Below are 12,598 nucleotides of genomic sequence, written 5' to 3'. Positions count from 1 at the left end.
TATGTTTTACATATTAATTACATACAAAATACATCAGAAAGAGAAACATATTAATATAATATAAACATACATTTATACAAAGTCTGTAGCAACTGATAGACCTCAGATTTCAAATGTACGAATTTGATAATATATTAACAATTCATTTTCAGGATCTGGCAGCTAAAGTAAAGCATGGATAGTGTATATGAATCAATTCACGTTTGCTATAACGAAAATGCAAGTTCATAAATCACCTTCAACAGGAGGAGGAACAGCCCTGCGCAGTATTCTTATTCGCACGCGTACGATTACGCGCGGACTTCTGCGTTGCTCCGGAAAATATCGTTTCAGCTCTGAAAAAAGCTGCGGTGGACGAAGTCGCAAACGCAGAAGAAGAGGGGAGTTGTGACGGCCGGAGTCGCCCCTGATCACAGCTGCACGCGAAGTTGCATGAGGGTCTTGCCTGTGGGCGGGCGTTCCATCTGGCCGCGCCTATCGCTTCCCCTCCACCGCGACAGTGGTGGGGCGGGCGACGCGCCGATAGGCTGTACCTGGTTCACGAGGTCGTACCCGCATTAATTATTCTAAATAAGTCGTCGCCCCTGCGGCGGCTGATTATAGAGTTTGCAGTGCCATAAATAGAACCCGTTTACAAATCGCGCTCGGGGAATAATGATCGCCGTGCGCTGGATCCGCGCATTTCGCTTTGCTTGCTTTGCAGAGAAAAAGAGTGAAAGAAAGGGTTGGAGAGGCGAAGGGGGGACTTGCGAGACGAAAAACCCAATCAATCCCTGACGTCCCGGAGCGGCGATTGGTCTCGCCGTAGGCGTTTTCTTTCTCGAGAGACTTCGCGGACTCGCTCGCAGTTCCTCGCGTTCTAACGAGGGGATTACTGCGGTTTGCATTTTGGTGATTTGCCCCTGCCACGATGTACATAACGAGCGATGAACCAGCGGTCCAAATAGGCGCGTTTATAATAACCTGCCTTTGAACTGCTGATGACGCAGCTAACAGTTTTGTGAAATGTAAATTGTGATTGAATGACGTATGGTACGACGATGATTAAAGATTTCTTGGTAGTCACGCTACTAGTTCGAACATTTATACCTGTCAGATCCGCTTAATGAAAATATGTTAGTTAATAAAGTACAGGATGTAAACTATTTTGATGATGAGAGCTAATTAGATATTTTTAAACATCTAATAATTCATAAGACTACAATGGAATTATAAATATGATAAATATGAAAGTTCTTATCAGTAAAAAAAATAGCACAAATATTATAAAAGCATATATAAAATTATGAATATGTATGTGAGCGTGTATGTCTTGTGTATTGTTAACATATACGTGATGACATGATAATATGCCCTTTGTGAAATAGCGGAAGAGAAGGCGTCCTTCTGTAAGTCAGTCGTGACAATCGATCCACCCTTTAACCTGATAACTTCACATGAAAATTCTCGTTGAACGTGACTCGGGTTGGCTAGATTATTGATGGATGGATACGTTGCAGTTATTTATGGTCGCTATCTCTATTATTGTCCTTACGATGCAACCTGGATGCAGCAATAATGATTACCCTGCGACTTACGTGGCAGCTGGTGTCCCTGTAGGTGTGGCCATTAATAAAACCGCTGACCATAACGCGATCTTACCCGCGCACCCCTTCACGTAGCTCACGACGACGGGAACAAAGGAATTACCTTCTGCTTGGATAGGACTGCCGACAGAAACCGAGCAACGACAGTCGCCGACGAGGCTACGAGGCGCGCGGCAAAAAATGCCTGCCTGTCGAAGAGTCGCTCGCGCGTCCATCACAGGGAATCGTATATTCTTTCCTAGAATTGGGTCTTCACGAAGGGACGAACAATAAGTTGGCGGATGCAATTCACCGACATTACCGTCCACAATGTGGCAACTGATTTGTTGTGAAAACTGTTTGTTCGAAGGGATATCATTTGGAGTAATCACGTTAGTCGTAGCGATTGTGTATTATGATGAAAAAGAATTTTATCTCTTACTAAATTCCGTGTTTCTTATCTAGAAAAAGAATTTGTCACTTCTTCTAAGTTCGAGACGTGTCATGATAATAATTTGACGCAGAAAAAATAATTATATATTTGAGCTGGACAGCCGCTTAAGCTGCAAAAGTAAATTAAGCAATAAATAATACGTATACCTGTGCTTTTTAATTTATCCACATAATTGGACATAATTTCCGTGTCTGCGTAATCGCGAGCGTAATCGTATTTCCTTCTCGTGATATACGATCGTGCCTTACACTTATTTTAATTCAACGTCAGACAATCAACTGCCGTGTTACATTCACTGTCCGGCTGGTTTAATTATTGCAAAACTATCGGACGATCAGCAGCAAAAGTAATTAAGTAAGACGAGCGGTATGTTAATGAAGGGAGGTATAAACAACATCGTTAACACCAACGGAACCAGTAGCTGGTAAATGGTGGTATATTATTTGAGATACGAAGGCCATCGATATCGACAATAACTGGCGTAAAAAATGAGTCTCCCATAATTTATGACGTTCTACGTAAGGCAAAGCCCGGACGAACCGTGATCAACTGATTGCTGATAAAAATGTTGATTTGTGTCGTGTGCGAGTACGCCATAATTCTCATCTGAAAGCTGATTCCAGTGCATCATGTTAATTACACGCTCGTTCCCCGCTGTATATTATTCTATCAAATAGCGTTAATGAGCTTATTAACTGCACGCACTTGGCAAAACAGTCAGTCAAAGTCCATTATATCTCAGGCGCCTCACACGTCTTGGATGATGTATAATCTTCTAAATTATCGTGCACCTTCGATGGGAGTGTGATCTTTCAATAAAAAAAAAGAAAAATGGTAAGAACATGTATCTAATTTGGCGTTTTACAAGAGGAGGCATTTTTTATTTCGTACACTCTATACTGAAGTTAGGCATGTACCGTTTGTAGTCTGAACGAGAATATTTTTATTAAAATAGTCATCTCTTATTTTACACTAAATCCTATAACCATTTTTATATTTTTTAACTTTTGTGATAAGTAACTGGATATTTTAAGATTCATTATTTGTTGGTGTCTTCTAGACATGTGGGCAGTTTTATTAAAATCAAATTTGGAAATAAACATGTTCCTTGATGAATCGAAATTAATGTATGATTTAAATTATTGTCGTAGCTTTCATGGAATATGGTATTTTGCACCATTGCGCCGACGAGGGGCGCGTTCCTTAGACGTAAACGGATAGAATGTCTCCAGCAATTACCACTTCTAACTTATCGCGTGTGACCTCTACGTCACGCGGCAGATTTCGTTACGGACTTTAATTGCAACCGTTTTAACGACAACTCTTTATACCAGTTTGCGTGTTTCTAATGCGTAGTCCTGCTGCTTTCATGTCAAGATCCGCTTCGATGGAGGAAGAACATTTCAGGCAATTAGATGTTAAAAAATAGAATGCCTGTTAATTTTGTTTTTGTAAATTAACAGACGAGTGCATCGTGATGATCGTGCTGCAAGCAGAAAGCGATTGTTTCCAAAAAAGTAAAAAATCTTATTTCAGATAAGTATAACATGTGTATATAAATGGGATGGCACAATCTTCGAAAGTCATAAGTATTAAAGAATACTGCATGTTCCATAATCAAAATATTAATATTTACAGAATTATTTGAATGCATCACTTAATTTGCAAGATCTCACATGCTTTCCCATAAAATGTTTCAAAAGTGCAAACAAAAATCATGAGCATATTGCCATTTGTTTTCCAATTTTCCTCGAAGCGTCAATACGATTGAGTGGTCTAGAAATAAGTTATGTTGAAACGGATATAAGAAGAAAAAGAATTAGATATTATATGCCGTACGTAAATAATGTATGAAGCGAGAGAGAGAGAGAAGAATGGCAAGTTGGAAAAAAAGAAGAGAACAGCATCTGCCGTAGGGTCTGGGTAATACATTTGTTCGTTAACCGTCGCAAAGCCGTCGGGATGAAAAAAGGAGAATAAAAGAGGGTCATGCTGATGGTGTTCGTGCAAATTTTTGTATGAAGCGATTCCGACGCGCGACGATAAAATTTACGTCACACTGGGGCGAGAGGAGAACGGTTAGGAGAAGAAGGGAGAGTGCTCTTTGGCTTGAAGAAACGAATTAGCCAGCCGGCTTCAGACCGATCGGGTCGACAACATTGCCGCGGTGGGGAGGAACAAAAGTATGGAGTAGTGGGTAGAGCACAGTGGGAGGGGTAGTGTGATAGGCGGGGCATAGTAGGGGAGGGGCGAGGACGTGGGCGAGACTTGTCAGTCGAAGACGTGGTGGGGGAAACTCAAATGGGGCGGAGAGAAGTGGGTATCCTCGTTATTGTTCACAGTGGCGCGGATATCCATGTATTCGGAATGTACACAGTGTCAAATGGACCGTGAGGGCATCTATGTAAACAAAATTTCGTAGAAGGTAATAAAGAAGTTTTATCAGTTTTCATGCAAAAGAATTTATTAAAAATATCGTTTATACAAATTTACAAATTATTCTAAAACATCTCCGTAAAATATTTGTAATGTATCAATTAAGCATTTTTATTCACATATTTCTGACCAGATTTAATAGTAAATAATTTGACTTTGTGTCAAATCGGCAAGTAGTTCTAATATCATATTGCTATTATTATAAACAAGATATCTTTTCTCTTTCGTTTAATACATATATGTTGTGCGACCACAAAAATACACAAGATGTTGATCCAACAACACATGATTGATGCAAGAAGTTCCTCGATAATTATCTTGTGCGTCTAATCGTAAATAGCAAATAAGTTTGTTGAAGCGTGTTGATGAATTAGATTAAATTCAGCAAAAGGGAAAGAATTAAAGATTGACGGGTCTCGTCGCGAAACGGGAATCCGAAGGAAGGCGCTCGTAGCATTGATCCGCAGGAAATTCGCATAGCCCCCTTCTACCCGTACCACTGCGATAGTGGGGATGACGGGACAGGCGGAAGGGAGTACTGTACACCTTACGCCAGTGGGCGGAGCCTTTGACCGAAGAGTTAATAGAGATACAATCGAGGGTGTCTAGTGCACTGCACTCCGGACTGCGGCGTAGGAGGAGTGGAAGGACAGGGGTGAGGAGGGACAAGCGGTAAGTAGGGACCCCGGGTCCTCTAGTTTAGACATCACTGAGCGACGGATGGACAGCCAGTCAGACCCGTCACAGCACTCGCTGGAGTACTCGGAAACCTCGGGAAAAGCCGATAGCAGGAGTCTCCGGTTTGGACCGGCTCCAAAGGAGCGAGCTGATAATTAACGCGTGGCGAGCCATACCGGGCGCACGAGCATTTCTGAAAGCGTCCACGTAATTCTTTTGCGATACATTACGATCACGATGGATTCTACGATTACGAAGGGTTAATCAGCAACAGATGATGGGATCGTGCACTCACGAAGTGATTCGTGCTGAGCTCCGAGGAATGTAAGGGCACGGATGATGTGCTCGACATAGTATTGGTGACACGTGAACAGTGTTTACGAGTAAACTTTCGTTGAATCGAACGGTTTGGAAATTCATATTCATTACGACGGACCTTTAACCCATGCAAAAGCGGCTCGTTGACAATAGTGAGCAGTGAAAGCATGTGTTCTTCTCTTGACATGATCGCGTGGGACTAGTGCCGACTTTCTGTCTCATCTGATCGAACAAGGACACTTCGATACAAGAGATGAGTGTAGCTCTCGTGGCCATGGGTTCGTACGCTATACGACTGGGGGTTGACCATCATCATTTTCATCATCCTCGCATATTGTCGCCACCGAGTGGCGCCCTGGTGCCGCACCAGGATCACCAGCCAGATCATCAGCAGGATACCGAGACGCCGTTGCGCTTCAGCGTTGTCAACATCCTCAGGCCGGAATTCGGTCGAGAGGCCATCCTCAACACGAAGGTCACCAAGTCCAGCGGATCTACCACCACTGCTGTTCCAGTGCAACTTCCGCGGCACAGCCCGCTTCCGTTGCCGCGTGACCTCAGCTTGTCGTCCACGCGACTGTCACCGCAGTCTCCGCAGTCGACGAGTTACTCGGTCCACAAAGAGAGGGACGCGTTCTCGTCACATTGCGGACTTACGTCACCTTTGCAGAGGCACAACGGACTCAGCAGAAGCGGCAGTCTCGAGAGTCTTGCGTCCAGCAGAAGCTCGGTCACCAGCAGCTCGGTCACTAGCCCACCTTCCCTATGCTCCGCATCATCCACGATTGGCAGCGATTCTCTCAACAACGACAACACGTCTGGCACCACCACCAGCACGCCGGCGAACCAAAAAAACGGCAGTAATGGTCAGACACTGTGGCCCGCGTGGGTCTACTGCACCAGATACTCGGACAGACCGTCCTCTGGTAAGTGAGACAGATATTGCTTTTTTTCAAATGTTGAAAAATGATATGTAATTATCGCGGACAACTCTCTTGGATAATTGTTCAGAAAACGTGGATCGATTTGCTTGTCGCGTGTTATTTCCTACCTGGACATATCAATCTCGTGCTTTCTATTACACCAACGCGTCTGACAATGTATGTTAAAAAGCAAACAAGTCGGAAATTCATCAGATTCCTTGTGCGCATAGTACGTGACTTGCGTTTAGCTCTGCACGATGCACGGGGAACTCGCGTGGTCGCGACGTCGGAAATGTCTGTCAAGATTGTTTTGTTCGTGCGTTCTATGCAGTCACAAAATCACCATTGACCACTAATTAAACTCCCCATCAATGCGTTTGAGGAATTATGCCGCATAAAGATAAGCAAAGTTCTTTCGCAGGCAATACATAGCTTCCGTCCGGCGTTAACGGACGGGTTTCGTACTCGGAGATCACAAATCAAGGAAAAAGCTGTTCGCGCGACTAGAGGGCTCAAGTAAACCGCCATTTTTATGCACATATAATCGTAATTCTGTCGAATGAGCCGTACTTTCACAGCCTAGTGACTTTATTCGCGCACCCCGACAGGCAAGAACAAAACAGTCCTGACATGCACGAATATAACACGCGGAAAACACGATACCTGACAATACGAATGCACGAAACGAACGAGCGCTACAAATCATGATTACATCCTCGCACGTTGCACTTTGCACGTTCGATAAACTTATTTTAATGATTAATCGTTTATGGCTGAACTACGATCACCGCGATGCTTTATCGACGCAAATAACGCGCCGATTTCCGTCTCGAGTTTAATCGCGCGTATTCATTAGACAATCGATCGGTCCGCTAATGGATTATGTATGTATGCTTAATGTCTGTTCTGCCGTTCGGTGTTGATGCGATGAGTTATTAACGCACACGAGGTACAAAAAGGTCGAACGACGTACGGAAGGACTCTTACACCAGCTGCAAGAGTCGCATCTAATAGCATCTAATCGAGTACCTAGGGCGGGGTTAACGTACCGTCCGATGCCACCTGCACCCGTTCGCAGAACTTAATTGTGCAGAACCTACATTCGCCAGCTACCCTCTACAATCAGTGTCCCACATACGCTGCCACAGTCGTCCGTCTTCTTCGTTGACCTCATCGGGTCAATATCCTCCGGGGTTTCCTACGTTGCGACGTTCGAATGAGGTCCACAAGGTTCGATCCGATAATCGAGTTGCTAATTGCCGGGAATCGTCCACGTAGGTCCCTTTGGCGTCTTTTTGTCGCCAAACTTTTGACCCGCAGTACTATTCAGGCATAGAGATAAGTAAAATTGGAAATTTCGCATGCATTAGTTTACATGTAACTTCTGCAAATTTGACTTTAGGTTTCATGACGGGTTTTATTATCAGAGTTTGTTCAAATAAGAGATTCCTGCGGGACCAACTGTGTCATGATGTTAATAATAACAAGAAAACGAATGGCTGGGAACCAATAGATGAGAAATTAATGGTTATTCAGTAATAGGGTACAACTTGTTTATAATTGAGGCTTTCGCAAACAGAAGATTATCGTTGGGATTTCCTGCGGTACTGAAGTTAAGCGTCCAACGTTTTTAGAGCGATAATGACATTGTAACGATTAGCAGCCGAAACGGCACATCTCTCTTAAATTACAAGGAGCCGGAATATATGCACGACTTTTCTCAGGAGCGAAATAACGATGATAATTGTATGTACTTTATTTACATCGGTAATAGATACCGCATCATGGAGAGATATGTTTTAAACTACGAACAGCTGGAACGATCAGCTTAACGGTTTCTCTGAAGATAATAATAACATTGACGATAACTGCAACGTGCGGCACGCGGATATGCTCCAACTCTACATAGTTATCTTATCTATATAGTTAAACAAAAATTAGAAGGATGTAATGCTAATGCCGAGAGCTCTCCGGTGAGTGTTATTTTCGAATAAGCGTGCTACAAGATAATCGGAGTGCTCGTTATCGCGATCAAAAGCACGCTTCGTGAAGCTTCGCAAGACTTTGCAAGACTTCTTCTTATTAACTGGATACAATCGGTTGCGTATAACATTGTAGACTTTACCGTAGCCTCTCGAACTTTAATTCAGGTGGTCAAGAGAGTAGAAATCATATTTTTCAAAAACGTGTGGACGCGATCACTTACACATAACGCGCGGAAAAGAAACACCCGAGTACGCTCAAGATTGATGCTGATGTTGCAAGACTGCTTACACGTTCTGCAAGCAAGAATGCTTTTCCACGTCCGATCGCTGCGACACCGCATTTCCGCGCTATTTCTACTGAAAACAGGGGTATTTTGAAAGAACGAAGATAAAGCTTCATGCCGTTACCGTAAGCGCCAGTATACACCGATACGTGCAAACGAGACGAGACGCTACCGATCGCATCGGGTTTACGGTATCACCGTGTGCTCTTCTTCTGCCCTTCGGTAAACGATCGCTCTCTTTATCCGCAAACGCGGCCTTTATCAGAAACGTAACTCTTGCGCGAGCGCCTGACGCGTTTCGCGCGCACCTATATTCCGCTAAATTCCAAAGCAGTTGTTCAGATATAGTCATTCCTGAGAGTCGCGAGAAAGAGAGAGAGAGAGAATGGGTAAACGGGTTCGTGCTCTTCGTCGCCGTAAAAACGCTGAATCACGTCGGTGGACAAATTGATGAGAACGCCCACTCTCTTTCCCACCCTTCCGCGATAATGCCCCGTGCCCCGGTGCCACGGACGTTCAGGTCACAAAAGTCGGCGGGCGAAGATTAATGCGGAGTTTCTTTTGTCGTTCCAGGACCGCGCACGAGACGAGTGAAACGTTCGCAGGAGGAGAAGAGCAGCTCGTCGGAAGAGAAGAGACCCAGAACGGCCTTCAGCGCCGAACAACTGGCCAGGCTGAAGCATGAATTCGCGGAGAATCGATATCTGACGGAGCGGAGGAGGCAGCAGCTCTCACGAGATCTCGGCCTGAATGAGGCGCAGATCAAGATCTGGTTCCAGAACAAGCGGGCGAAGATAAAGAAGTCGACCGGCCAGAAGAATCCGTTGGCGCTCCAGCTGATGGCACAAGGCCTCTACAACCATTCCACCGTGCCGGTGGACGAGAACGGCGAGGAGATCGTAACCGGAAGGAATCATTAAGAACTCGCACAAGTTCGGAGAGAAATTCAGACGTAGTGACGAGTCCCAAAGAGTGGACCGACGTGTTGCTGTAGTCATCTCTCTTGTAGAAGCCGTCGTCGGCATTGAGCGCTGCCGACAACGAGAAAATCGCTGATGTATTATTTATCACGGAATTCCGTAATGACACGCAGTCGTCAACGGTTAAATAAAGACTGAGAAAATTAAACAAAGAGGATGACACGTGAGAATGATAGGCGGAGAATAATGATAATAGTGCAATATAGAATTACCGAAGAACGAATATATGTTTAACAATATGTTTAACGTACGTCGGTGTGGAAAGATTAAAAGATTTCTCAAAACTCCTTAAACAAATCTTTATGACCGTTTTGCATGAGATTGCATAAAAGAAACGTTCACGTTTGCAATAAATTATCCAGATATCAGGATCTACATAAAAAATTAAATTATATTATACAATTAATTTTAGCTAGAATGAAAATGCAAAGGTTGTAGAAACAAGTCGATGACTCGACTATTATTAATAGTATGCAACTAAGTACGCGCCATGTTTTATTTCGATGAGCTTTGCGAGAGTTACTTTCATCTATCTACTGCCAGTACCTTAGAAAGGAACCTTTTTTTATACATGTCGCACGATATAATATCGTCAAGCATGATGCAAGTCAAAGTCGAGAATAAAATCGTTCGTAGCATAAAAGATCTAAAGTATAATATAAAATATTAAAATATACGCGCACGCATAGCGAGTATATCGTTGACTAGGAATCATTAATTGAGAGCCGCTACATTTATGTATTCACGTAGACACAATTCGACTAGCGTGTAAGGTTCATACGAGAGTTTCCTATTGGTTTAAATTATTTATTTGCAATTATTTAGTTGTACATAGCGTGTAAATATAACTTGTGTATATGTACCATATAAAATATAGACTAGAGATGCGGATTAATTATACATATAGAAACGATCTCACATGTATATTCCATATTCTACTATTTACCTAGGTACATATGTTATACACAGGTATATGGCCATGGAAAGTACGTGTAACGTATATATCCCAGTGTTGCGCAATAAGCGCATGACCATAATATCCCATGTAATCCGCTTGCATTGCGTAGCCGATTAAATCGAAGTAAAAGGCAATTTTATCTCCTCCATGTGCATTTTCATCGTCCCTCTTAATTCCTCCCGGTTTTAGTATTAGTCTACGTTAACGGAAAATATTCCAACAGCACTAACATATTACCGCTCGTTCGTGTAGTATAAAAAAATTGCTCGCAGTGTAAATTCCAAAATGCAACTCCAACAAGTATAGAAATAAAGAGGCTAATCAATGTGAACGAGCAGAGGATCGTTCGGAAGGAACACATTTATATTGCTGCATCGTTCACCGCACGTACGGGTAACAGAAATACAAATGAAATACAAATGAAACGCAACGACGACGTAAAAGCCCAATTGCCGATTAACGTTTAACAATTATACCGTGGAGAGACGCTCGGGATGCTGCGGCGTATGCGCTCGACTAAAATTACCCCGCGTTAATTAGCACCGTTAATGTCGCAGACCGTTGCGTTGCTCTTTAAACGCGCGCGACAAAAGTCGCGCGGAAAGGCGCTCCATTTCACCGGGGAAAACCCCCGAAGTTTCTGTTTTCGGTGGCGCGTCACGATGCGCTAATTGATCCCGAACTAACGAGCCGCCTGGTATCTCGAGCGCGGCCGGTGAACGTAACGTCGAGACAGTCAAGTGGAAGTCTGGCCAATGTGACACGCGATCCCCGTTACCGAGATTAGCTTTATTTTCTTTCGGCATGCGAGAGTCCATTGACACGCTGTCCAGCGGCTTCGACATGAAGTAAATTAAATTAATGAAATAAAATGAAAATTCGCATTACTCCGTAGTGTTGCACACTCTTTCATTTGAATTGCAGAAACGATGTTTTTTGTTGGCTTTTATATTGACGGGAATGTTGGAGAACTGGACAATTTTAATTCGGACAATTTTATTGAAACGTGTGATGGAGACTAGCAGCGAGCGACTAGTTTGAGCGTTCACACGCGGATTACGGTGGCGATCGACGCGAGATAAGCGATATATGTAGGTGCGCACCTGTTAGGTGATACGCCTCGCACACGTGGTTCCAGTCGCGCGCGATCGGATTTACGAGCGCGATTTTTTTTTGCCCGGGCATCGTATGTAACAAGGCTATCGGCAGTTGCATAGTCGCCCGGGGAAGCATTACGGCTGTCAAAAGTGCAGAGAGATATCGCACACGTGCACTGCTTAATCCCGAGATATGTCCGGAATAGCATGCAAAAATTTATGTTATATTATTATTATCTGATAATGCATATGTGTGAAGTAAGGAATTCACGAGAATATCTTTAAAAGGAGAATGCGTAACAGTTGTACAGCACAGAAAGAGTCTTAACATTTTCAACAATTTTTTGATTTTTATGATATCTCCTGTAATGATTTCTTCTTCAATGCAAAAAGAAAGTAAGGAATATCATCGAGATATTCCAGAAACAACATTTTCGCAAAACTATAAATTTGAGATGGCCATGCAGTAATTGCAATGTGTCCAACAATATAGAAAAAAAGTATAGTAATATATTGAGAAATTTATGAAGCACGTAACGCATCGTTGGAGAAGCATTAAAGGCAATGATGCGCAGGCAAGTGGTAGCGAGAAAAGTTTTACGTCGTGATAAAAGCAATTAGAACGTAAAATCATGGCTGCTCGGGCAGCCACGCTCTCGAGCTATGCGGGGATCACTATCAGGTCCGAATGAAAGTGCATACGATGATAATCATTAAGCAGCGGCGCGCCGTGAATCGCGCCACGAGTTTTTTACTTCAAAGGACCGTCCTGTTATCGCGCGTGATTAGCTTTAATGACTTAAGCATCGGCCATTTGTTTGCCCATGGTTCACCCCTTAATGATCCGTACGTCGATTAATTATGGCGAGCGAGAATTATACGCGCGGCGTAATTCTCTCACGCGCGCTCGCAGGACTTGT

At 43.4% G+C, this 12,598-nt stretch overlaps 1 protein-coding gene across 1 annotated transcript; it reads left to right on the top strand.

The window, feature by feature from the left end:
* Positions 1–3,045: 3,045 nt before the first annotated feature.
* Positions 3,046–10,726, top strand: LOC105282187 (homeobox protein engrailed-2b). The gene is made up of 2 exons (XM_011343963.3): positions 3,046–6,377; positions 9,217–10,726. Exons 1-2 carry the CDS (start codon positions 5,705–5,707, stop codon positions 9,561–9,563), a joined length of 1,020 nt encoding a protein of 339 aa, XP_011342265.1. The 5' UTR covers positions 3,046–5,704; the 3' UTR covers positions 9,564–10,726.
* The last annotated feature ends 1,872 nt before the right edge of the window (positions 10,727–12,598 follow it).

The sequence above is a fragment of the Ooceraea biroi genome, chromosome 10 (genome assembly GCF_003672135.1).
Source record: "Ooceraea biroi isolate clonal line C1 chromosome 10, Obir_v5.4, whole genome shotgun sequence".
NCBI classification, from domain to species: Eukaryota; Metazoa; Arthropoda; class Insecta; order Hymenoptera; family Formicidae; genus Ooceraea; species Ooceraea biroi.
This window is presented reverse-complemented; position numbering and strand designations above follow the sequence as displayed.